General features: G+C 39.7%; 3 protein-coding genes across 4 annotated transcripts; 2 read left to right on the top strand and 1 right to left on the bottom strand.

Moving 5' to 3' along the window:
• Window positions 1-913: 913 nt before the first annotated feature.
• On the top strand, window positions 914-2349 carry LOC306965946 (peroxiredoxin-like 2A). The gene is made up of 5 exons (XM_079560558.1): window positions 914-1194; window positions 1569-1660; window positions 1737-1877; window positions 1956-2120; window positions 2192-2349. The coding sequence occupies exons 1-5, from the start codon at window positions 1050-1052 to the stop codon at window positions 2288-2290; spliced, it is 642 nt and encodes a 213-aa protein (XP_079416684.1). The 5' UTR covers window positions 914-1049; the 3' UTR covers window positions 2291-2349.
• A 304-nt stretch (window positions 2350-2653) lies between these two features.
• Window positions 2654-8957, top strand: selenou1a (selenoprotein U 1a). Of its 2 annotated transcripts, XM_079560031.1 has the most exons (7): window positions 2654-2764; window positions 4082-4283; window positions 5775-5948; window positions 6176-6267; window positions 6350-6490; window positions 6826-6990; window positions 8314-8957. In XM_079560031.1, exons 2-7 carry the CDS (start codon window positions 4112-4114, stop codon window positions 8407-8409), a joined length of 840 nt encoding a protein of 279 aa, XP_079416157.1. In that variant the 5' UTR covers window positions 2654-2764; window positions 4082-4111; the 3' UTR covers window positions 8410-8957. The 2 variants fall into 2 exon arrangements, with proteins under 2 accessions (XP_079416157.1, XP_079416156.1); XM_079560030.1 differs by lacking the exon at window positions 4082-4283 and having other exon boundaries at window positions 8314-8955.
• Window positions 8958-14324: 5367 nt separating this feature from the next.
• Window positions 14325-22865, bottom strand: sfxn3 (sideroflexin 3). Its single transcript, XM_079560048.1, has 11 exons — window positions 22785-22865; window positions 21232-21404; window positions 20981-21151; window positions 19347-19445; window positions 19116-19191; window positions 18948-19033; window positions 16642-16769; window positions 16503-16552; window positions 16265-16314; window positions 16126-16173; window positions 14325-14767 (listed from the first exon to the last, which is right to left on the bottom strand). The coding sequence occupies exons 2-11, from the start codon at window positions 21393-21395 to the stop codon at window positions 14671-14673; spliced, it is 969 nt and encodes a 322-aa protein (XP_079416174.1). The 5' UTR covers window positions 21396-21404; window positions 22785-22865; the 3' UTR covers window positions 14325-14670.
• Window positions 22866-24727: the final 1862 nt, after the last annotated feature.

Raw genomic sequence — 24727 nt, forward strand, 5'->3', positions numbered from 1 at the left:
TTTAAATCGTCAAAGAACAGGCAGCAATCTCATCACGACGTGTCAAATTCCAGAATAATAAACAGGGCGTGTTGACTGACCCTGGATCAGGACATGTGATTATCTCATTATCTCAAATTATCTGGGTACATGCAGCCACAATTTGACGAATGCTGCAGAAAGTGTATTCCAGACAAACGTGACAATGTGCTGGTTTGCACAAATAAAACAATGAAGTTATCAAGGGCAGCGATGCAACATGACCGCTCATATCGTAAATAGGCAACAGATCAAGGTAATCAGAATCCATAGCAGGCCGATCAAGGACTCTCAGAAAAAAAATTTCAGAATGCAATGCCACTGTGTGACAACAATCTCCTCCTGCAGTAGTTTAGACTATTTGTGGTATTCATGATAAAATAAAAAAAATAAAAATCATTAGTAGGGTTAAAAGAGAATTAAAAAAATAACAGGCCACAGTGAAAGATGAAACAAATGTGTGATGTCCCCGACCGCGTCCAGGGGGCAGTGTCGTCGTGCCACCTCCTCAGGGATGCTATTCCATACCTGGAAATAAAAACAATATTGTGAGTGGTCCAAACTTCACAAATCACATGATTTAACTACCCAAAGGTGAAGATGAGCGTTAATGAAGTTACACTAAACAACATAAGCAGAGTAGTGTCTCCTGTGCACTGACCTGAAGTGGAACCAGGTCTCCAGTTCAACGTGAGCCTTGTTTGAGGCTTTCCCCACGGATTTCTGTCATGTAACACACATGAGAAAGGCTTTCAGTGTGATTGGGCTGATCTGAGCTGTGGGGGCTTAAGAGGCTGCTTAAAACACATCAGATTCTTCTGGCATTAGCTACAAGTCACAGCCTGGTGAGTACCCACTTTCTCTACTCTCTTATGTACTTTAATTGTTAGAAATAATTGTTGGGAGTCACTTGATTTTATGTCAAAGCAATAATAATTCATCACTGACCTGTGATGCAGCCGTTTGTGTGAAAAGTCACAATTATGTAGTTGAATATAGTAAATGACTGTTTCACAGCAAACCAGGCAGCGATGTGGACAGTGAGCGCCGTCCTGAAGGCACTGGCCCTGTATGTGGCAGAACTGATCAGCTCCATCACAGACTGGTTTCAGACCAAACCAGAATGGGCCGATCTCAGGGTACTGGAGGACACCGAGCTCAAGACCACAGGAGGAGGTGCCTGAACACAAAACAAATAACTTCAAATTCTGGTGACATACCATTCATTTCCTAGTTTGATGTATCTTTAAGATCCAACAGACAGTGTGTGAACCATGCATGTGAAAGACTGGGGTATGTAACTTTAATCCCAGCCATAAGCTCAATACATTCCAACAATTAACAAGTGCAGCTTAACGTAAGGAGTAGAGTTACGCAATATCCCTGCGTTTGTTTCCTCCCTAAATGTTCATATTTCAACTTTCTTTTGGACGGCATGTGAACTGATAAAGGTAGAAAATCACTATATAAGTTAAGTCCATTTACCATTTTACCATTTACTGTACATGCTTGTATATTTATAGAAGTGTATTTTCTTGTGTATGTTTCAGTGCATGAGCGCTACAAGGCCAAAGCTCTGTGGGAGAACACTGGAGCCGTGGTCATGGTGGTGCGCAGACCTGGCTCACTTTTTTGCAAAGAGGTAGGTCTGTAGCCCTTTCGCGTAATTTTGGATGACACATGGCTGGCTGATCACTTCTGTTTATGTCCAAACAAAGGAAGCTGCAGACTTGTCTTCTCTCGGGCCCATGCTGCAGGACCTGGAGGTTCCTCTGTTTGCTGTCGTTAAAGAAAACATTGGGAAAGAACTAGACACTTTCAAAAAATACTTCAATGGAAATGTCTATGTAGACCAGCAGGTCTGTTAACACAGCGGGAGAGTTTAGGACCCCGTGTCACACATTTACAATTCAAATAGACACCTTTTGTTTTTGTAGAGGAATTTTTACGGCCCTGTCCAGCGCTGGATGTCCCTCTCCGTGCTCCTGCGCATCGGAGTGTGGAGGAATCTTTGGCGGGCCTATCGCAGAGGATACAGGGGGAACCTAAGGGGGGAAGGCCTGATCCTGGGAGGAGTGTTTGTCATTGGGCCGAGAGACCAGGTGAGATTTGTGACTGCCTGTAACCGCCACTTCATCTTTTGGTCTCTCATCGTTGTTGTGTTGTTTCACAGGGCATCCTCATGGAGCACAGAGAGAAAGAGTTTGGGGACAAAGTCAACTTGCTGGCAGTTCTTACGACAATCCGCAAAATCAAATGCAAAAGCACATAGCAAAAATGCACAGATGTTCTTTGTGCAAATGTTCTCCTGTGCAAGGTGTCAAAGCATGACTCAATTTGTGTCCAGGTTCGCTAACAAATGGTTTTGGAGCCCCTATAAGTTCTTGTACACAATTTGAAAAAGGGGTTTTGGTGCTTTGTTTGCTTGTTTTTGTGTGCTTGGGGTTGGTGCTTATTACAAATAACTAATAATATAACCACTTATAACAGCACATGACTTTTACCTCAATATTTGTGTTGCGTCTACATAATGAACATAAACAATAATAAATATATGTCTGGATCTGGACTACCTGTGCTTGTAGAAATGACAGTAGGTTTTGTCCTGCGGCACATTCCTGTGTACGACAAGGTACAGCTCTTGTGCGATTAGTCGTCCTGTGCTGGCTCCTTCAGTCCGCCTGTACAGTGCGCCCTCCCCTGTTGAGAAGAACCGGAGGAGTTAGTTGAACTTTCATTGATTCTGGTGAGTAATTTATTGCGAAACTGCTCTCTCGCGTTTTTCCTCAAAAGACCTCTTGTTAAAGCCTTTCCTGAGCTGTGCGGCGACTCCGCGGGGAGGCTATGGCTAAGTTAGCATCAGCTAACCAGTACAAATAGCACTGACAATGACACAGACGGGCAGGAGGGGAGTGGAAATATGCAATATTATGTAACTGCTTACTATTGAAATAATGGAGTGTCTTTTGTCATTATTCACGTGGTATAACGAACTAGATAATGAATTATAATCGAGAAGCAGCATGCTAATGTAGCACTAAGTGGCTCTTGTAATCAGGTTAGGGCAGGTTCTGAGAGGCTTGGCCGAAGCTTAGCGTTCAAAGGTGATGATTTGTCATTCAACTTTAACCGTCATAACTTATGTAAGAACATCCTTCGGTATATAAGCCTGTGTAAAAAAAAAAAAAAACATGTCATAAACAACACCATCATTTGACCTGTCCTCTCAGGTCATCCTTTCACCTGTCCTGTCGTCCTCTCGGGTCATCTGTGTGTCATTAGTTGCACCTGTTCTTTTAGTTTTCATCGAAAGACACGCGCACATGGATAGTACTCTTACGTCATGTACGCACAGTTTATATAAAATTGATTTAATTTTTTAATTACTTTTTCATATATTTATTAAGTAAAGGGGAACAAAATATTGCTTTTAAACAATAAAAGTAGCGGTAGAAAAGTAAAAAGGTTGTGCCAACGGTTGATCATGTGGTTGACACGATAGATTTGTTAATTGGCTCCAGACTTGGCAGAGGTGCGCCATTGAAATGATCATCTTTAAATCATACATTTTATATAATAAATACCATTCAACAATTCACTTTTTAACATCATTATTTTGGGCCTCTTCCATACAAAAAATATTATGATCAAAAGGCTACTTGGGCAGCATGGTGGTGCAGTTGTTAGTGCTCGCGCTTCACAGCAAGAAGGTCCCGAGTTCGATTCCCACCTGGACGGGGCCTCTCTGTGTGGAGTTTGCTTGTTCTGCTCCAGTTTCCCCTACCATAAAAAGGACTCTCCTGCAAAAGCGATTCAGTGGGACTTTCCTGGTTAAATAAATAAAATAAACACTCCTTAAATGGCGAGGATCCGCTTGATCTAAATTATAGAGCAAGTTAAAAGCAATCAAAACCTATAACTTGCGCATAGGTCAACATTGCAGAATTAGATGTTCTTCCAAAGCCCTTGTCAAAAGTTTGAAATCTGTTCTGTCACTTTCGGTTTTAATGACTGGATGCGATGGCAACAGCAGATGACGGCACCTGTTTCTCTTGTCTTTCAGCTTGTCTTGAAGCTATAGTCAGAGGGTCCCATGTTGGCATTGTCCCGGTGCACTTTGTGGAGAGGGTCTATTCCCTGTTCGGCCTTGTGCTCGGGGGGCATCGGCTTCTCCAAAGTGCCCCCCACTTTATTAAGAGCACAGGTGGCCCACTTTCATTCAAGCCAAGCCAGAGCCAGTGCCGACCCACACAAGCCCACCACAGGCAAGACACGTTTGATTACTCACAGCACAGAAGCTGGAGTCTCACTGTATTTTGTATCAAATGGCCCGAAGTCTTCAAATGAACCAGTAGGCTTGTGTTATTTGGAATAAGGCTGCACGGTTTTGGAATAATATCAAAGTGCAAGTTGCCTGTATTGGATTTTGTATGTGCAATTTGTCAAGATTGTGTTCTCTGTGTAATTAGTCTGCAATTTTTTGTGCAACCCTATTGAGAGTGACGTGCTTGCTTTTACTAACACAAGAAAGTTGGAGCTCTCTGGAAATGTTTTCTCAGTCATAGTACTGTATCTGATGTGGGGGAATGTGGGCCGCTATCAGATGGTTGCCCTCCTTTGCCACACAGAAGGCGGTGATGCTGCTTTTGTCAATGTTTCGAGACGGACAATCTTTTGGATTAGTTTGTTAGCTTGGAGATTTTGTAGCTAGGCCTGAAACAACAATCGACAACTAATTGATTACTAAAATAGTTGTCAACTATTTCAGTAATTGATTAATTGTTTTCTAGTAAACACAGAAAAAAATAGAGCAAAAAAGACATGACAATTATGTATTTTAGATGAAAACCTACTTTGTTTTTAAAGTTAGGGTCTGCAGTGTTTTGTACATTGTAAATTTCATAAATATCTGTCTCGTCCAATCAGAAAGCAGAATTAGCACAAAGAGCCTCCTACAAATGTTTACTTTAAGTTTACTCCATCATCATAACCTCAAGCGGCGCCACTTTAGCTCTATGTGATACCATTTCCATGCACCTTTCACTCCCAAGCGATTAATCGATTAATCGCAAAAATGATCGGTAGATTAATCGATTACCAATCGTTAGTTGCAGCCCTATTTGTAGCCATTGCTTATGTATGTTGAAGTTTGTAACAATTTTTGGCCTGCACCACGCTAACAGTGGACGGAATATTGTGGCTAACTTTTTGTTAAATAAAAACCTTTAACAGAAATAAACATTAACGCGAGGTTAGCCTTTAGCTTCAACACTAAAACACCAACAGGGTTAGCAGGTTTTATCAGAACCATGGAGCCAAAACATTTTTATTTATTTCTAAAGGACATTCGACTGCCTAGACAAAAGCATGTCATTGAAATTGCAATTTTGGCTCAATTGCGATTAATTGTTCAACCCTGCAATACAGTACAATATAGTTTCATTATTTTTTATTTTTTTGGTGTAGACCAAAAATAGCTGAGTGATGGGCGGCTCACATCCTGCTCGCAGAGACTCTGACGCTTATCTCATCAGTGTAGGCTCCTCACCCAGCGTTAAAACCAGACATCAAGTTGCGTCTTGTTCCTGTTTTTAAGGAGTTTTCTGTTGCGGACATTAGACGCAGCATCGTGAAGACTCTGAGGCGCTCAGTGGAGGAGGGATAGAAAGACAAAAGACCAAAAGTAGATGCAATGCTGTATAACGTCTTCGTATCTTACATGGTTGTTTATGTTTTATCTTGTGTTCTCCCTGCAGTGTTTGGACTGGACGGGGAGCTGCTGACGATGGGCATGTGGTCCTTGGGTCTGGGGGCTGTGGGAGCGGCCATCGCTGGGATCTTTCTGGCCAACACCGACATGTGCCTGCCCAAAGTGGCCAAGGCATCTGTAGACTATCTGGCGGACGCCGATCTGAGCCCGACAACAGATGGTGAGATGATGTTTAATACATCGCTTTGCCTTCTGTCGTAATGAAATGTTTATACACTTCTGATCTGAGGGTTTGATTTTGCCTGTAGAAATAATCTTGGTATGTGTTTCTTAACTTGACTTGAGGCATTTTAGTGGTATACAAACGTTTAGGCACCCCTTGCCATCCGAAGAAAACCTCTCCCGCGTTGTCAACACAAAAATCAGCGTCTGAATTGTTCTCCGCAGAGAGCAAATTGATCAAAGCAGGCGCGCTGTGGGAGAAAAGCGGGGCCGTGGTGATGGCCGTCCGGCGGCCTGGATGATTTTTGTGCAGAGAGGTAACGCCCAACAGCATAGTAGCGACTAAACCCTAAGTAAGCGCCCTACAGGTCATGTCATGATGATGGGTCGCCTGTGCAGGAGGCCGCTGAGCTGTCCTCTCTGAAGCCCCTGCTTGAGGAGCGCGGGGTCCCTCTGGTCGCCGTGGTGAAGGAGGACATCGGCACGGAACTCCAGGACTTCAGACCGCACTTCGCCGGGGACATTTACATCGATGAACAGGTAATTCAAGAACGTCATTGAACTAAATCCAAACCCAAATAACGAAGGATGTAAGATTTAGGTGACGTAATGTCCTCAGTAACTAGGATCTTGGAGGATCTTGAATCTTGCCTTTGTATGGACATTCCTGGCTTTTGTGGACAATTCCCCAAAGTTGAACATTTTATGACATAGGTTTGTGAGCTCTGTAAAGGAAACCAATCAGTCTTTTACCTCTTCCAAGTTATTGCATTTGACCACTCAGAAAACTCATGAGGCCTTTTAGTCGAATGCCTCCAAATCCCACCCCGCTCTCTGATGTTGTCTCTAAAATGATCTTGCTTGTGAAATTGCAGAAGCACTTCTACGGGCCGCTGCAGAGGAGGATGGGGGGGCTGGGCTTCATTCGTCTGGGGGTGTGGCAAAACTTTGTGCGTGCGTGGAGGTCCGGTTACGAGGGCAACATGAACGGAGAGGGCTTCATCCTGGGAGGAGTGTTTGTCATTGGGCCAGGGAATCAGGTACGTGTGCCTTTAATACGTCATATTTAAAAGAACGCTGTATCACCTTGTGTTTACATTTCATTCTGTTTATATGTTTTTGTTTAAAAAAAGCCATGCCAAATCGAGGAGGAGAGCATGGCAACGTTTTGCTGTTGAATTTACTATTAAAGTAGTAGTGAATAAAAACAAACAATCTATTACAGTCTTATCTGTTATGTTTGTTTACTTTTTTTTATTCATTTCAATAATTGAGAACCTTTGATTGGAGAATACATTACATTGACTAACATGCAAGAGATTAAGATGCAAAAGAACTGTGATTAAGTCTACTGTGCAAAAATCTTCTATTTCATTTATGCTTCATCATGAGGTCCTCTAATGGCATAGTACATTTACTATATATTATATACTCATATTTGTGTGCTTTCAACAAACCAAGTATTTATCAGTGGTTAAAAAAAAAAAATCTTAGCTGCCGTTCTACTTGATAGTGCAGGGGTAGGCAAGTTTGCTCGGTCGAGGGCTGATTTTCTTCATTGTAAAAAAGACCAAGGGCCAAACCTGACAATTTTTGCCAAAAGTAAACCTTACACATGCCAGTACGGTGCTTAATATATTACATTAATTTGGTGTTCTGTTTGGAAATGTTTAAGTAATTGAAAGTATTTCTCACATTTTTTACAGTACTTAACCCCTTAAGCGAACAGATTTTCTCCAGTTCGACCTTTCCCAAATCTAAAAAGCTTCTTGGGGGGGGAAAAAAGCATCAAAAGATCGACAAAAATGGACGACAAAAAAGTGATGAAAAAGCAACAGAATGCAACAAACATGCATAAAAAAAGTGAAGACAACGCAGCGGCAACGTGAGGAAAAATCGTAGATCAGTTTTGACGGTCTTGGCTTTCAAATGAGGCGTTACTCCTATAGGCTGTAAGCTCCAATCGAGAGGCTTTTTAGATTTGGGTAATGCCAAACTGGAGAAAATGTGCTCGGTTAAGGCAGGGGTTAAGGGGTTAAACTCTACTGGTTAAAGTACCTCTGATTTGTGTAAAGTTATTTCTCAAAATCCTCTTGAGGGCCAATGGTTCTATGCAAGAGGGCCGGATTTGGCCCCCGGGCCAGACGTTGCCTACCCCTGACATCGGCAAACTGTAACAAGTCTCGCATCTGCATCGTAGCGCTAATAGCAGAAGCACTTGTCCCTGGGTAAAACGGGTTTATAAAGGGGTTTATTCAGTCCACATGACATTAAGAGCAGCACTGTGAGTTTGTGTATCAGGTTTTGGATCCGAGCATATTTTCAACTCTTGAACTTCTTAAACACGGTTCTTTGTTTTGCAGGGAATCCTACTTGAACACAGGGAGAAAGAATTCGGCGATAAAGTCGACATCGCAGACGTCCTGGAGGCTGTGAAGCTAATCGTACCAGAGCAATAATTGTATTCATTGTTAAAGGGAATTAGAAAAAAAAAAAAAGGGAGATTGTGTAGTATTTTCAGCACATATGACAAACGACGCATGTTTAAATATTTTCCATCAATAGAAAGCTTATTTCAACAAGAAAAAATACAATATTTTTCTGTCACGCAACTTTACTGTTAACACGAAGCTGTGAATTGTAAAACTAAAATCGCAAATCATTACCTCAGCAGAATGGTACACTGGAAGTTTTACACTTTAATGTCGATAATCTATGCATCTGCCTGTTAGCGATTTATGTCTAGATAGTGTCGTCCCGCTCGTATTTCCCGGTAGTGTCTTTCACAGCAGCAGAAGCTTTGGTCTAGTGTGTTTTAATGACAACTTGTCTCTAAACTCTTCCGTAGAGGAGCTGGTTTGATGCTCGGACACACAGAGCAAACGACTTGTGCTACTTTGGGGAAACTAGCTGCTTTATGTGATAGTGTGATGTGTCTTTTGTTCCTCTTTGTAAAACCACAACCGTGAATTGAATAAATTACATTACAACCACAATGTTTTATTTGTAGTGCTTGGTTGTGTGTGCATATGGCAAGTTAAAAAGTTTTCAGAATTATATTTAAGATTTAGCAAAAAAATATGACATGGTTAGACATTTGTGATTTGTTATTTAAACTTCCTTTTTGGAAACTGGCTAAATGGGCCATGATGAGTATATGGGTCCAATTCTCCTTATTCTGTAAAATACAAGCAACAATATTGTAATTCCATCCTTTTTCTTGTCCATTCTTCATAAATTTGCCACTGTTCAAACTAAGTAGCAAATAAATAAAACTGTTGTACACAGACAGAAGATGCATGACAACAATTGACTGGTTTTGAGTTTTTTGTAAGGGTCGGTGAAATGTCTCCAAATTAGGTTGTGGGGTGAAAGTAACTTATGCCGGCCACAAGAGGTCAGCAAAGAAACGTGATAAACTCGTACGAAAGAGGAAAAACGCAGTAACTTCACATTACATCAAATAATTGGAAAGGAGCATACTTTATATTTTTGGTCTACTCAACTCTACCATCTTCTCTAATAGCAGAGATTCTCAAACCTTTGGGGAACTGGGACCCCTTATTTAACATTAAAAAAAAGACACCAGAGTTTCCATGACAGCATTGCAATACAACACTGTACACCAGTTGGTTGGTTTATATTTTTAAAAGGTTGAATTAACCACCAGTTCGATTGAGAATTTACATAATTTTACCAGAGGCTGTGAAAAACATGGATGTTGCTCAATAGGAAATGGGCGCAGGCTCCATAGGTTCTTTCCTCTAATGAACTTTTCATTGAAATTGAAACTTTTAGTCATTATTACACAGGCTTTTCATTCTTCCCTCCATCTGTTGTACTATTATTTTTGCACTATTCCAAATGAGCTGGCTCCAAAAACCCAGCCAAACTGCTAGCATGAACGAGCTTCAGTTAGCCTGCAATGAACACTTCTGGGAAGCCACCCTCACTTAACCCATTGCTATTCTACCTTGTATGTATTTTACTGACTAGGAAGAAGGAAACGATCTAAGAAAGCAACATGGTATGAACAAATACCATAAGGAAAAAACAAATTCAAGTGAGTGTACATTCTGGGGAACATTTTCTTAGTGGCATATTTTCCGTTAAAGAATGCAAATGAAAATGTGTTATATTGCCAAGTGAGAACCAGCTCTGGACATGCTAGAGCTGGTTCTCACTTGGCAATTTAACACATTTTTAATTCAAAATCAATGTTTTATATCTTCAGACATCAAGAACACACACACACAACATTTAAAGCATTTTTCCATATTTTATTCAACTGCTCAGAGAAAATACCTTTTACATGGAAATATCCCAACACAATACAAAAAGGATACACTGCACAATACTGACATGTCTACATGTGGGGCTGTACTGAAATAATGAACACATTCATTTGGAGTAACCAGGACAGATTGTCTGACGTAGTGACACGTAAACGCCGTAACATGAACAGTGGCAGTGCTGCATCATATGACAATCATTTATGATTGCGTGTCATTTGGTGGCATTTTTTGCATAAATAATAAAAATATATGGCCAATTTCCTAAAGTAAAGGCTAAAGTTTTGAAATATTCTCTCATCCTTATACCGTCTTTGGTGCAAAGTCTCTTCAGTTCCTCTGGCAAATTGAATTCGGAAATCATATTTGGTGTGAATGACACCGATCCCTTTGGAGACGTTAAAGAAAATTGTCATATTCTGCATAATATTTCAGGTTAAACGGCACCTTCTTTATCCTAGCCAAGTTCTGCCATAACCATGCTCTAAAAACCTAAAATAACACAAACAGAAGTTCTGAACTGACTGAAAAGCCCCACTAACAGTGTTGTTCAATGAGAATTTGCGGGGGCGCGGTTTACGGCGTACGCGTCTTTACAAAAAAGAATGAGGCATTTAAACAGTAACACAAATATCAACAATAGTGCAGTCGTACATTTAAAGCAAATGCAAGCTAAATAAGTACTTAGTAAACACAGCAACAAAACAATGGCGTTTGGTATTGTTATAGTTTGGTTTAACAATCAAAGTGTTTAGTAGAATTAGCAGATTAGTAGAGCATTTTACACATTTAAATCAAACACAATTATACACCCAATACCCAGATTGTAAGAAAAATCCTTAAAGCCATACTACGAAACATTTTACCAAAGGTAAAGATAGCATACATGGCCAATCACAAATATAGCATTGACTGTTCAGTTTTGGTAGTTTAGTAACATTTATACCTGGAATGATCCGCAGGGTGGCTTTAAGTCATACAGAAAATAAAACTGCAGGGAAATATACATATAAAGTAAAAATGTGTAAGTTTTCAGAAACCCAGATGTTTATCAGACATACTGCATATTTATTAGGCGAGACTTCTAATAATAGGAGTCCCTTTTAATGACAGTCATGTTGTCATATACTCTGCACCAGTTCCTTCGTGCAAATAATCAAAATACCCCTCATTGGAAGTTTGTCTTTTTGCAATATTTCCGATCATTTCTTTACATGTCATAAGGGGTTTCAAGACAATCATGTCCAACATAATGTAACAGAGTACTGGGCAGTATCCACACTCAAAATAAGTCGACATCCAGTTTTGCTCGTGACGTCTGTAAGCAGACCATACAATCTTTCCTGGTAACAAACAAAAAGTTGAACTATTGCATCATAGAATTCAAGCAGCATTAACATTTAATGTTACGTTTAGGGCCATAATAGACACTCCTTCAAAATATAATCTTACCTACAAGTGCATACAGGTCGATAGATCTGATTTTTATATAGACATTTATTTTGTACAAGTATATAATAAACTATCCATTCATACTCTACAGGTGGACTCCACCCTCAGTAAAATCTAGCATTTTACTAAACTAACAGCTAGGTCTCAAATATATTGTATTTGGGCTGATGTAAAAAGCTGGTTATGGATCGCACTTTACAGCACAGTAATAATGCATGTAACAGGATAGAAATGGCCCCTTAACTCAAAATAAAGGGGGATAATGCATTTCGCAGCCCTTTTTCATATAATGATCATGAAAATACAATGGTTCCTGGTAATTTACAGTCTTTGCACTAGGTAAGGGTTAATCAAATTAACATGAAAGTAGAATCAAGTGGAGGACCAGTATACAGAAGGATTTACAATGGAATTATAGCAATGTGAATGGTGGCAATTAGCAAATTGCAATTATTTATGAAGTATAGTGTTAATAATATCCTGTATTAGTGGGGTCTTAGTATGTTTAAATGCTGCTAACCCTGTAGTTTAAACCTTTACACACATGTTTTGAAATGTACCTGTTATTGTATTAGTTTGTCCTCTCTCCAAAGTCAAACTGTGGACCTTGACCAGCGCAATTGTAATTTCACAAGACTATTCAGAAAAAGCCATTAAAGCTTGTGTGTCCTGTTTCCAAGTGTAATTAACTTCATAATTACCTTAATTACTGTGTTATTACACTTTGAGGTGCCATGCTATTTCAATCCTATTACCAGGCCATCACTGTGCCGCTCAATGGTGCTTCAGATGATGCATAAACCCTGTATCTTCACGCTAATGGAACTGCATCTATCAATAGCTAGGAATTAGTTGTAACTAGACGTCGTATAGATAATATACAGATGCCATAATTGTACGTATTGTCCATTTAAAAACACACACACAAACTGTCTGTCACCAACACTAACCACAAACAGATTACATTGCCCTTCACAACATAACACAATCCACTTAGAATAAATGTTCATATCTTCGTAAAGGGGCCACATCAAAGGCCTGCATCACTCACGCTATGGACGTGCTTAGACAGTGCCCTAAGAGTGCTTTGTAACATATACTTCACTTACAACTGTATCTAGCACCACATTGTCGGTTTGAACGCAAAGAGCAGCGTAAGTACACTTTTTAAGAAGCTGATTAACAATTTATGAAAGGGATGAGTCAACACAAACCTGTTCAGTTAGTTTCAATGCATAAATGAACCAAAAAGGGAAGCAGACAAGGATAGCGCACAAGGCAAAATTGTACATTCAGAAAAATACACTTCTGGTGACATTATTTGATACGCAACTATAAATATGCTAATGCCAATTTGACTGACCACATTAAAAGAGAAATATTTAGATAATTTTACATTGTGTGTACCTAATAATGTGGCCAGCAGATATATATATATCACAAGCCTTCAATGTACGTGTGAAATGAGGTGGTAAAGTTAAACTACTTGAAACAACAACTAGCCGCGGGTAAAGTTAGCATCGGATGCATCATCATTTCTCGGTGAATATACTTCTAAAAGGTGCAAGCTATTCACACAATATTTTCACTGGATATTGCCAACAACCTTATGAATCCAAAAACATTTTTAAAAAAGTATAATAGATGTTTATAAATTCTGTTTTAAGCCTTTGGTGTGATCCGCTAACCGTATTTTAGACAACCAGCAGAAAATACCTGACTTGCAATACTTCGCTAGCAACTAACATGTAGCCAGACAGCTATCACAATGCTAATGCTACATGCGATATCAATATTTGCCAGATTAGGATCATTTGAGTTGTTAAAGCCACACTGCGGAACATTCTGGGTTACATGTTGCTAAGTCACACGGGCAACTATACCAAGCACGCTGCTAATGTTCAGCCACACGACCAACCATGTTTTTAAGTGCGTTATCGTAAAAAGATTTTGAAATCACAGAAACGCAGTTAGCTATTTGAGCCTGCTCCTACAAATTCCTACAAATTCACAGTCCATTAATTAATGTTGAAGGCAGTCATATGTAAAAGTATGACATTTATATAATTCCTGTGGTTTATCCATTATTTACATATTATAAGATGATGTTTAGTCAAGTGGTCAATGGATGTGTAGAATGTACAAATTTAACTGAATATGATTTAGCATTTAGCTTAGAGGCTACTCCTAAACGCCAATTCTTATCTAAAAGTAAAATCTCAAAAGGTCTGTACATTCGTTTTGATTTCTACCTGGGCTTTAACCTCACCTAAATGTGGTCGATGGATTGACAACAGCTGAAAACATCTGGATCGTTCATAATTGGCTATGTTTGATGGCTAAATGCTAACAATTATAGGAAAAATACATTGAACAGGCTAACAAACGCTGACAAGTTTCCCGGACCGGCTGGCTTCCTAATCGTCCAAATATGTTAGGATTGAACGCCACTTCTCCTTTTAATTTCTATGACCTAATGCGCTTAAATATGATGTTTGGCCAATGCTAGTTAAAGCAAAGCGGCAACATACTCTTGTCCCGCTCCCACCAATTAAAACACCTTATCTTATGGCAGACTTGAATTCTATTTAAAGGGACAAATAATTTAACTTTAACAATATTTGATTTCATATCAGTTGCACATTTAGAAATATAGTTAGACAGAGAAATGGTGACGCTTCCAATACTTTTAGTTTTACACATGAACCAAACATAAATGAGGCAAACTTTTTGCATGGAAGACATAACGACACTTCACAACATCATAATTAGATTCCTCATAATCTTAAATATGTACACCTACTTCCTCAACTTCAAATATCCTTTCAGTTGGTCAACATTATCCAGTCTTACCACTGCAGCAGCTTCATATATCGTCAGTAACAACATAACATCATGTATAAAATGGGAGTGACCTTTTTCTTGTGCTTGTGCTGTAGATGCATGAGCGTGCTTGTGCGTGTATGTGTGCTAGTTCTACAGGCCCTTGTTGAAGTAGACTGTGGTGGTTTCGGGGCTGGTCTCTCGTATCCTGTCCTGAAGCTCCTTTTCCAGCCCGCTCACACTCATCGAGCTGAGACAGAGGAATACAGTTTTAGTTAGACGCATGTATAGAAGTGAAACTACAGAATTGGCTGCTTTTAGAATGGTGTTATATGCAACAAATAAGTCTATTCCACTTAGAGACGATCATGTCTTTCTGAGTGCAAAAATCTGTTCAATTTATTAAGCATTTTATGCAACTATAGTACAGTATTCTTGTGCGTTTCATTGCAGTACAATCTTGTCTGCACATTGGTATTTTCATGACTCTCCCAAATAGTTGATTTAAATAATAAGAGTGTGACCCAGAAGTTCAACAAGTAGTTCCACGGTTGTTTTCATTTAAACATTCTTTTAACTAATGTGATTCTTTTTTTTTTACTAGTATAATTCTATGGATGATAGATACTGACGTCGCGTCATACAAAGGGGCGTGGCCTCGGCGAGGGGGAAGGAAGTATGTTTTGGGAAACACATTTTTTCCTTCTTTTTTTTTCTGGCAGAATATAAACGTATTTATCACACACATAAAGTCAAGTCTAAATTGGGCCCATGTGGGTGTTTTTTTTTTTTTTTTTTTTTTTACAGCTGATTGTTCTGTAGAAGCAAAAAAAAACAGAGGTCGTAGATAGCAATAGTGTTAGCATGTAGCGTGATGTTAGCATCCTCCATCATTTATGTATTCATGGGCTGTTGAACTACTTTGCTCCTCTCCATGTCTTCGTATATTTATTGGGTAGAAAACTATATTCATAAGGCAGCAATTTTAAGTAGTTTTTGAGTAATTACAGAAAATTTCGATGTCTCCTCTTTGTTTTCCCCCTAAACTGCTTCAAACATAACCATATATGGGCAATTCCAGAGACGCCGTTGCTTCTACTCAACAATGTGCTGTAAAAAAAACATCCATAATCACCCGATTTTGACTTGACTTTATTTGTGTGTGATAAATACGTTTATATTCTGCCAGAAAATAGCTAAAAAGAGTGAAAAATTGTTTCCCAAAACATACATCCTTCCCCCTCATTGAGGCCACGCCCCTTGTATGACGTGACACCATCTGTATCTAGAATTTAGTAGCACAGGCCCGAATTCTTTTTTTATTTTAAACTGGTACATCTTCTCTATCAGCATAGATTAAACCTAAGGGGTTTCATTTATAAAACACACAAACATTTCCTTCATCAATTCTGACATTTTCATGAGACATATCCAAACGAAAATCAGTTGGCTCTAATCCTTACCGACAGGCTGCAATATCTTTATATTTTACAACCACACCTGAAAGTTTGCAAATTAACAACGACACTGTTCCATCTCCCACCTAAAACAAACAGTACATGCCATCGCATACTGTGAAAACATAGCAATGAGAGGGTTGGGACGTACCTTTTCTGAGGGAACAGGGCACAGCACAGAGGAGTGGCAAAGACTAGGCTGAAAGAAAAAAAATAATCCAATGTTAGTTGTAAACGAGTTAACCAGGCTCTCTGGTCATCAGTTTTAGATTAAGATACAAATGACTTACCACAGACCGACAAGGCCCACTTGTACAGGAGCGTTTAGTAAGGGGAAGCGCTGAAGAAAAGAGGAACAGAGGTTTTATGAAAAAAGAAAATGACAATCATAAGTAGTAGTACCATTAAATTATGAAAAAATGTTGGGCATGTAAAGAGTTTTCTCACACATTATGAAAGTGTCAGACCAAAAACATGCAACCCATAGCCAACATGAGGAATTCTCCAACAGGCCTTCAACGACCTTACCTTCATGAATGCTCTCTTCTCCAGTGCGTTCATTATAACTGGGGGAATGGCTGTGGAGATACAAGTACAAAGGTTGTGACAAATGCTTCTATAAACACTACGTGAGTGAAATCATGTGCGAGCGTTGCGTAAGACTTACCCATGGCGGGCACTGCCATTCCAATCCTGGACACCACCACCTGCGCAATAGCCTGCTGGGCCGCGTTGGCCGACTCCCCTAACCTGTTTCCATTCTCATCGGTTACAGGGATGCCGTACTTCAGCTCCCTGAGCACAAGGTCAAGATAAAATACAACATGAATCTCAATGGTAAATGCTCTCTAATTATACAGCGCTTTTGCACCTACATTGGGCCCTCGAAACACTTTACAGTGAGGAACCACTCACCCATTCACACTCATTCATACACCAATGTACACAGACACTGGAAGGCAAGATGTGTGAAGTTTTTTGCTCTAGGGTCACTTGTTCAGTGTGCACCTGCTCTAACTGTGTGTGTGACTCTTTTCCCTGATTGTGCTGTGTCGATGCAGAGTATGTTGCTAAACAGCGGCATCTGGTGGTAAAAAGTGCAATAAATGGCCTAAATCTGGGCTGCATTAAAAAGACAATAGCTTCTTTCTCCTTTCTTATTTTCCTTAACCTTTGAGGCCGACGTCATGAGGTCGACCTTGAGGAACCTTTTGCAGTGAGGAACAGGAGCTTCAGCTGCTCTTTCTGCGTCAGGACGACCTTAACCTTCCTATCCCGGCGGAGGAACAACCAGGAAGTAACGTTGTACAATATACGCTCCATATCCTTCTACAATTACCAACCGGACAAATATAATCTACTGCACAAATGTCAGAATGATGTGCTAAATAAACAACTCTTTATAAACATCATTGTTCAATTATTACAAATGTTCACCAAATCCTGTCCTTAAGTTCACTGCAGACATTAGCCTCTGTTCTTTCAGTCTGCAGGTCGGCAGGTTCAGTCCAAAGCGAATGAACAAATTATTTTTCTTTTTAGGTGCAAACCAATATATTAAGTGCACACTGTTAGATAACTTTAGTCTAAATATTCCTTTAGGCATCATAAGCTGTCTACAGTAACTAAGCCTATATTTTTAATGCAGCCGTTCTAAAAAATAAGAAATCAGAAGATGACTTTACACCATGATGAGACATCTTGAGACATTTTGGTACGAGATCTCGGCCCATCCCTAAGAGTTTTAACCTTGAAGCCAAAGGCTAATGTTGATTTGAAGCAAACATATGTTAACACTCAGCTTGATGTTTATTTAATTTTTTTTCCTGTCTTTTTAATCTTGTTTTATTTTTAATGTACGTTAAAATGTGGACAGGACGTAGTCTCTACTCTTCTATTCAACAGGAAGTTACTAGAAACATTCCGTGCACTGAACCTACTCTTGTTCAGAAATGTGAAATAAATTGTCATGAATGAGCTTTTAAATAATCAATACCCTCTTAACCCCCACCTGAAACAAGCACATTTTCTTCAGTTTGGCTTTTCCCAAATCTAAAAGCTTCTTGAGAAAAGCGTCAAAATAGCGACAAAACGTGACAAAAATATGCTGAGGAAAAAGATCTGAAGAAAATGCACTCGATTAACTTAAGGCTTCAGAGGTGAAGAGATGAGATTAACCTCATTCTGTATTTGAGGCTAGAAACTAATGAATGAGAGCCAAACATAAAATATAAAATATAATATAATGAAAGGTTTCCACTGATCTCAAAATGAAGATCACTGGAACATTAATTAACAGTGTTGGGGAGTAACTAAATACATGCATTTAGAATACTCATTTTAAGTAGTAGTATTCTGGTAAAGTTGCACTTTCATTTGAGAGTATTTAGTTATTTTCCAAATATCAAGGGAACACATTCCAGTATCAATCATTACATTTTAGCTCCATCTTTCACAACATTATTAAGAAAGAATTTAATGTCGAGCTGTTTTCCCTCCTAGAATAAAATAAAGATTTAAACGCCTTATGCCAGAGTTCATACAAACACTGCACATGTGTCACATGATCTGTATCTGCTGCTCCATTTGCCAAGAGAGTTAAAGAGTTCATCATTAAAGGTAAGTGAGTTTATAACAGCTGTCCCAACAATCGTAGTCTTCATTTTTGTAGTTATGCACCATAATCATACATAAATATAATGACAATCAATGTGACAGTAAGTATTCAGAATACAGTACTCTGATTAGATAGTAACATAATACGTTACAAAATACATTTTAAGTATTCAGTATTCAGTAACTAAATACAATTTTTAAGTATTCTCCCCAACACTGTTAATGAAATCCTTGTGCTTGTGACCACAGCTTGAATGACAAAATGAGTGATGTTTCTCCCATAAAACTGGCGCCCCCTGCTGCTTGTAACACAAGATGATACAACATCACACAGCGAAGTGACTCCTACAATCATACCTTTGTCTCATGAAGGGGATGTTGATGCAGTTAGCGGCCGCCACAGCAAAGAAAGGAACGAACCGGCTCATAATCGGAGGGAGACGCTGTGAAGAAAGGTACAAAACAGAGTTGGCAAACACATTTTCTTCTAAAGTCTGCGTTTTCTCAGATAATATCTGATATTACCGATGCTAAGGCCTTAAGGCTCAGGGCGGTGACCACAGCTCCAGTTGTAGCACTGACATAAGCTACACCCAGCTGACTGTGAACACACAAGTCACACATTGTTAGCATACTTCTACTGTACAAATACTTCTTTAGAGTTTAGAGCTTGTAGAAAAATGTAAAAGTCAGTATGTGGCATTCGTCAACATTTATAGCCACTGCTCTTTCGATGATATTGAAAGGAAGACGTACTTGACAGAGATGGGGGCGTCTCCGCTGCGGTTGGTGTAGTTGACAACAGCGTTGAACGACTGGTTGACCCACTGCCAGAATACCACGGCCGGAGTCGTCCTGAAAAGAAAAAAAGACATTTTGAAAGATGAAATAAAGTCTACTCCATAAAATCAAACAATATGTGCTTAAATGTGGCATATTTAACGAAGATAGAGCAGCTTTAGTAAAACACTGTGCACTAATGCTATATATTACATTTGTTTTACAGAGAAAACCCCAAAAACTGATACTGTTAAATGTGGGACTTTAGCACCTCTCAGTGGTCATGTTAAGTATTACATTCATATTGTATTGTAATATTCTTTTTTTTTTATACAATCACCTTCTTTTTCTCTTGATTTATACGGTATTCATATTTACATCAATAGTTTCTAAGAGACACAGTAAAAAAAAAAGGCTTCTGGATATAATACTGTATAAAAAAACATGATGCTCGGTATCCTGACATTACTGTGTATTAGACATTGCACAGTAAACAAGCCGCCACAGAAATACCATCTACAGGTCTATTGTGAACATCGTGCCATTGATCCATCACAGTTTGAATAAGACTAAGCGGAAGTACTCAGCACATTTTTCCCTGATAAGAGGATTTTGCCCACACAGGGATTAAATCATTTTGATGCAGTCGCCAGTGACGCTCGGGAGACAGGATGTACAGTATAGACCTGCAGTACTTCTGTAAAACTAACAGCGCAGCACGAAAGGGGGAATAATAACTGTATTGAATATCGCGCTGACAACATTATTGAGATGTTTCACAGACCATTTCATCACAGTATATTTAAGTGTGTAAAAAAAAAATAAGTTATTTTAAGTATTTTAACACAAATTGTGTTCAAATTGTGTTCAAATAAAGACTGAAACAAGAACAAAATCAAGCCTGAACCATGTGGCATGGTGAGAAAAATTGAACTTTTTAAAGTTTCCGTATGTTTTTGTTTTAGGTTGTGCTATTTTGTGGTCTATTACAAGCAGAGAACGGTAGTTACTTGAGTGACTTTTTGAAGTAATTGAACTTTTGCAAGTTGTTTTTCATACAGAACATTTTACTTCTACTCTCTCATGCCACTGTGAGTAAATCTTTAAGTGACAAATCTTTATTTTGACTCATAAAAATATGTATTTCTATTTTTGTTTTTTTTATTAATTCATCATAGTGATTTGTTTTTATGATATTTTCTCAGAAATTTTGTTTCTTTATGTCACAACTGAAACAAGAATCAGACTTTTGCGCTCCAACAGTTACTGAGTACTCAAGAAACCTTTCTCCAAGAACTTTTTTACTTTTACTTCAGTAAATATTTTAGCGACTCTACCCACCTCTGATTACAAGATGGATACTGAAATATACTGAGCAGTCGTAATAACTAATATAAACCTTTCTTGATTAGGGCAGTGTTAAAACATATGCTGGTGAATGTAGTGGTTGTGTGTGTGTGTGTGGGTGGGTAGGTGAGTGTGGGTGGTCGATGGGGTCGATGGGGCCGATGGCGCAGATCGATTACCACCACCGAGAATGGAGTCATTGAATAGTGCACGAAATTCTGGAAAAGCGCGATATGAGACAAATGCATTATCATTAATCTCACCTGTAAAACGTGAGCATGCAGCCAGTGACGGTCATGTTCATGGGCACCTGAGCCGACATGCGCCCAATCACAAACATCTTCTCCCCCGTGTCCGGGTGGAAGGCCGAGTCGTACACGTACTTGGCCTTCCACAGCTCGTCCTCCGTCAGCCCGGGCCGAACGACCCCAGCTCTGAGACACAAGGAATCAGCTTTCACACCGTAATGTGCATCAATCAAGTAGCTCATGTTTTTTTCTCCCCAATCGCTCACCTGTAATTCTCCACAATGACTCTGGCTTCCTCTAAAGTCTCAGAGGACAGCAGGACAGTGCGAGGATCCGTCACCATGAAGAAATGCTTGGCCCGGCCCATGAACGTGCCCTGGTCCCATCGCGGCTCCTTGATGTTGATGTCGCGGGACAGTTCTCCGGACATTGTTGCTCCCTTTTAGGAAACACAATGGAGTTCAGTCATTCATAGGTGCAGTGAGAGTTGAATATGAACACATTGTAGTCACGTGGTCGGCAACATCAGTAAATCAAAACAACTCCTCATCCAGGGAGAACTCGTGGTTCAAATAAGAGTGAGCAAAGAAGAAAACAAGTAAAGCTGTTCTAAAAAAGTTCTTCATCAGTGGTGCCTGAGAGAATGAGATAAACAAAACAAAGGCTGTTTCAACAGAAGTGAAAAGACATGAATGTGACTGAAGTGAAAGAAATGTTTTTTTTCTAGGTCAGGAGGATGCATTTCCTGACTTCAAACAAGCAAGGAAACAAATGCCAGAGTTCATTTATGCAAAGTTCATAAGCTGCAGTATAGAAACACTTCTAATATTTGCATATACTTGAGCAGCTTTGCATACATGGATTGTAGAGGCCAGTAGAGGATTGTGTGAGCATTCAAAGCAACTACAAAAATGTGAAAAATGTTAAGATGACTCAGCAAATGCCATCAGCACTTGACTTCTTGACAGGTCCCATCTGAGAAAGTGTCACAACAAGGCTCTACACCTGATTTCCCCCCCCATTTCAAACAATGAAAGAGGAATCCGCAAAATTCAAATGTTGCTTGAGGTACAAACGTCCCTAATCTTCCTAACATATTTGAAGCCTCCCAATTCTTCACAGGGACATGTTTATGGGCGCATTGCACAATGTACAGGGTGACTTTTCAGGGTCACTTTCACAAAATAATGCTAAAAAAAAACATCCTGAAAGTTCATGAAATTCATACAAATGCTTTATAATTTGATCTACAGTGTTTCCCCCACAAATGTCTGAGTTTACAATAAGATAAAGGGAGACTAGACATAGACTAAACACATGTCATTCCATAACTTAAAAAAAATCTGGTATAGCTCCTTTAAGTATAGTTTGATTTTCCTCAGTTTCATTAATACTATACGTATGGTTAAAACAGTGGAGATGACCGGCCTCACGTGCCCACAGGAGGTGGTTCGGTCACGACAGGCTCCAGGCTGCTCCTGTCTGAGCCAACCCCGTCCCCGGTTAACCGGTTCACACATCCGCTGCTGAACACTTTCCAGCCCTGCAGCGTTGTTATTACTTTATTAGAAGACGCTTGAATGAACATCAATGAAAATCTATTGGTAAAAGTCGTGGCTTTGCAGCTCCTGACGCTACACATTGATCTGAGTCTAGCAGTAGCTACATTTCCCCCCAAGCTAACACGACAGCTTTCTACTGTGCACTGAAGCTACTCTGCTCCAGGGCAACACAGGACAATAAACTGAGGACGAGATTGGGCTAAATCTGTATTTCAGCGAGTGACTACAGTGTCAGATGAAAGTATAAACTGGCTTACCTGCGTCGTTTTTCTTGTTTTTGTGGAAATGTATGACCTCTAATTTGGCAGCTCAGCCGGGTGGACCTGCGCGGGCTTCAATGTCACACCGAAGACTTCGTAAAACACAACGTTACCTTTTATTTTACCAAAAAACATCAAAAATCATCCGCGATAGAAAGCAGGGGGTTCGTTTGCTAAGGTCTTTATCTTGTGTAGTGTGTATTGTATTATATTTTTGGATATTTGATTTGTGTTCATTTAGTTTTACATCATTTCTCATCGTTCTATTGTATGTACTGTACATTATAAAATCACAGAGGGTTACTGAAGGCAACAGCTTCTCGGGGGCGGGCTCTTCCCTCCTCGCGCTCATCATTTGTTCCACTGGAGCACGTGACAGCAGTGACTCACAGGGCGTGGGAGGATAAGCCCCCCTGATTGGCTCAGTGACAGTGACTAGTGCTCCAGGAATTCAACAAATATAAACACTACGGTATGTTTAAAACTTCCACAGGCGCTTCTATATTATATCTATAGATACTGCCGAACAAAGCAGGCTCTACTCAAGGACATTGACTGTAGATCCTCCCTTTGTCACCAGGACAATGAAACTGTTATCCACCATCCACCCATTCTACGTGATTCAGTTTTTAATTATTTTTGCAAAATTTCGTGAAAAGCCCCTTTCTAAACTCTACTTGCCCGAAATCTGTGTTGGGAGAAACGTAATTCAAAAGTAACGCGTTACAAAAACATATAACATTTTTCAGTAACTAAGGAGTATAACATTACTTTCACACAGTGGCGGCTCCAGACAATTTTGATTGGGGGGGCAATGGGGGGTCTTGGTCATTTCAAGGGGGGTCTCATGAAAACCAACAAAAAATATAGTGGACACGGCTAATAACTGCATATTACTGCTGCTAAACCATAAAAACAACACAGCAGATCAACTACTTTGTTTTTAATTGATGAATCAATTGCAGTTTGCAAACAATACACTCAAACTTAAATCGCCATATTCACGCCCATGACACAAAAAATATTTACAAAATAGTAAGTGCAGCAAAGTTCATGGGGTGTTGCAGGGATGTTTATGTGTTTTTATGTGTCAAGTAAATTATTAAATATTATTAGGGCCGGGAATCGATTTTTACAAAATGTTTACAAATGAATTGCAAATCTAATTATAAATGCCTTCATGAACTGCCTAAAATCTCCTGACTAGAATTTACTTTGGCTTTGAAAAAGGCCAAAACATTTCTCTTAAGTCTGTGAGCCTGCCCTTGCTGTGCTGGTCCTCAGCGAGGGTCACCAGTTCTATCACACTGAAAAAGCAGGACTCTTGAGGTCAAAAGTGCAGGACACATGTGAAACCTACAAATATTATTTTAAATAATGTTACATCCAATCAGGATGTACAAAGCATCAATGTTGTTGCATTATGTATAGAAAATATCATTAGCATAGATAAGAATTTACATTTTATCAACTAATGATTGATGTACTGTAACTTTAAACTCTTTAACATTATGTGGTCATAATGCATTTGGTGGGCACACAATGTCCACCTTTTGCTTTGACCGGGCTGTGCCTGTGCCCTGGCCCGCCTGCCCCGGGTCAGCTGCTGCTTACAGGGGCATCTCTGCGCTCTGACCGTACAGCTGCCGCTCACACGCACAGAGCGAGCGCCCTGACCAGAAGGGAAGAGACAGGTACCACAGGTACCACGCATTCATCACTCTGTTTGTTTGAGTTCTTCACAATATGGACCAAATGAGAGAGCGAGTCAGCCCCTCCTCTCAGCGTTACCATAGAGACCTGTGCCCAGGGGCGTAGCACCAAAGTCTGGGCCCTGGGTACAAACTATCTTGGTGGACCCCCCCCATATGAAATTCACATTTCATATCCTATGTTCTTTGACCACATAACAGTGGTTTAGTGGTTTGACAGAGCAGTTC

Source organism: Gobius niger, assembly GCF_951799975.1.
Source record: "Gobius niger genome assembly, chromosome: 7".
Taxonomy (NCBI): Eukaryota; Metazoa; Chordata; class Actinopteri; order Gobiiformes; family Gobiidae; genus Gobius; species Gobius niger.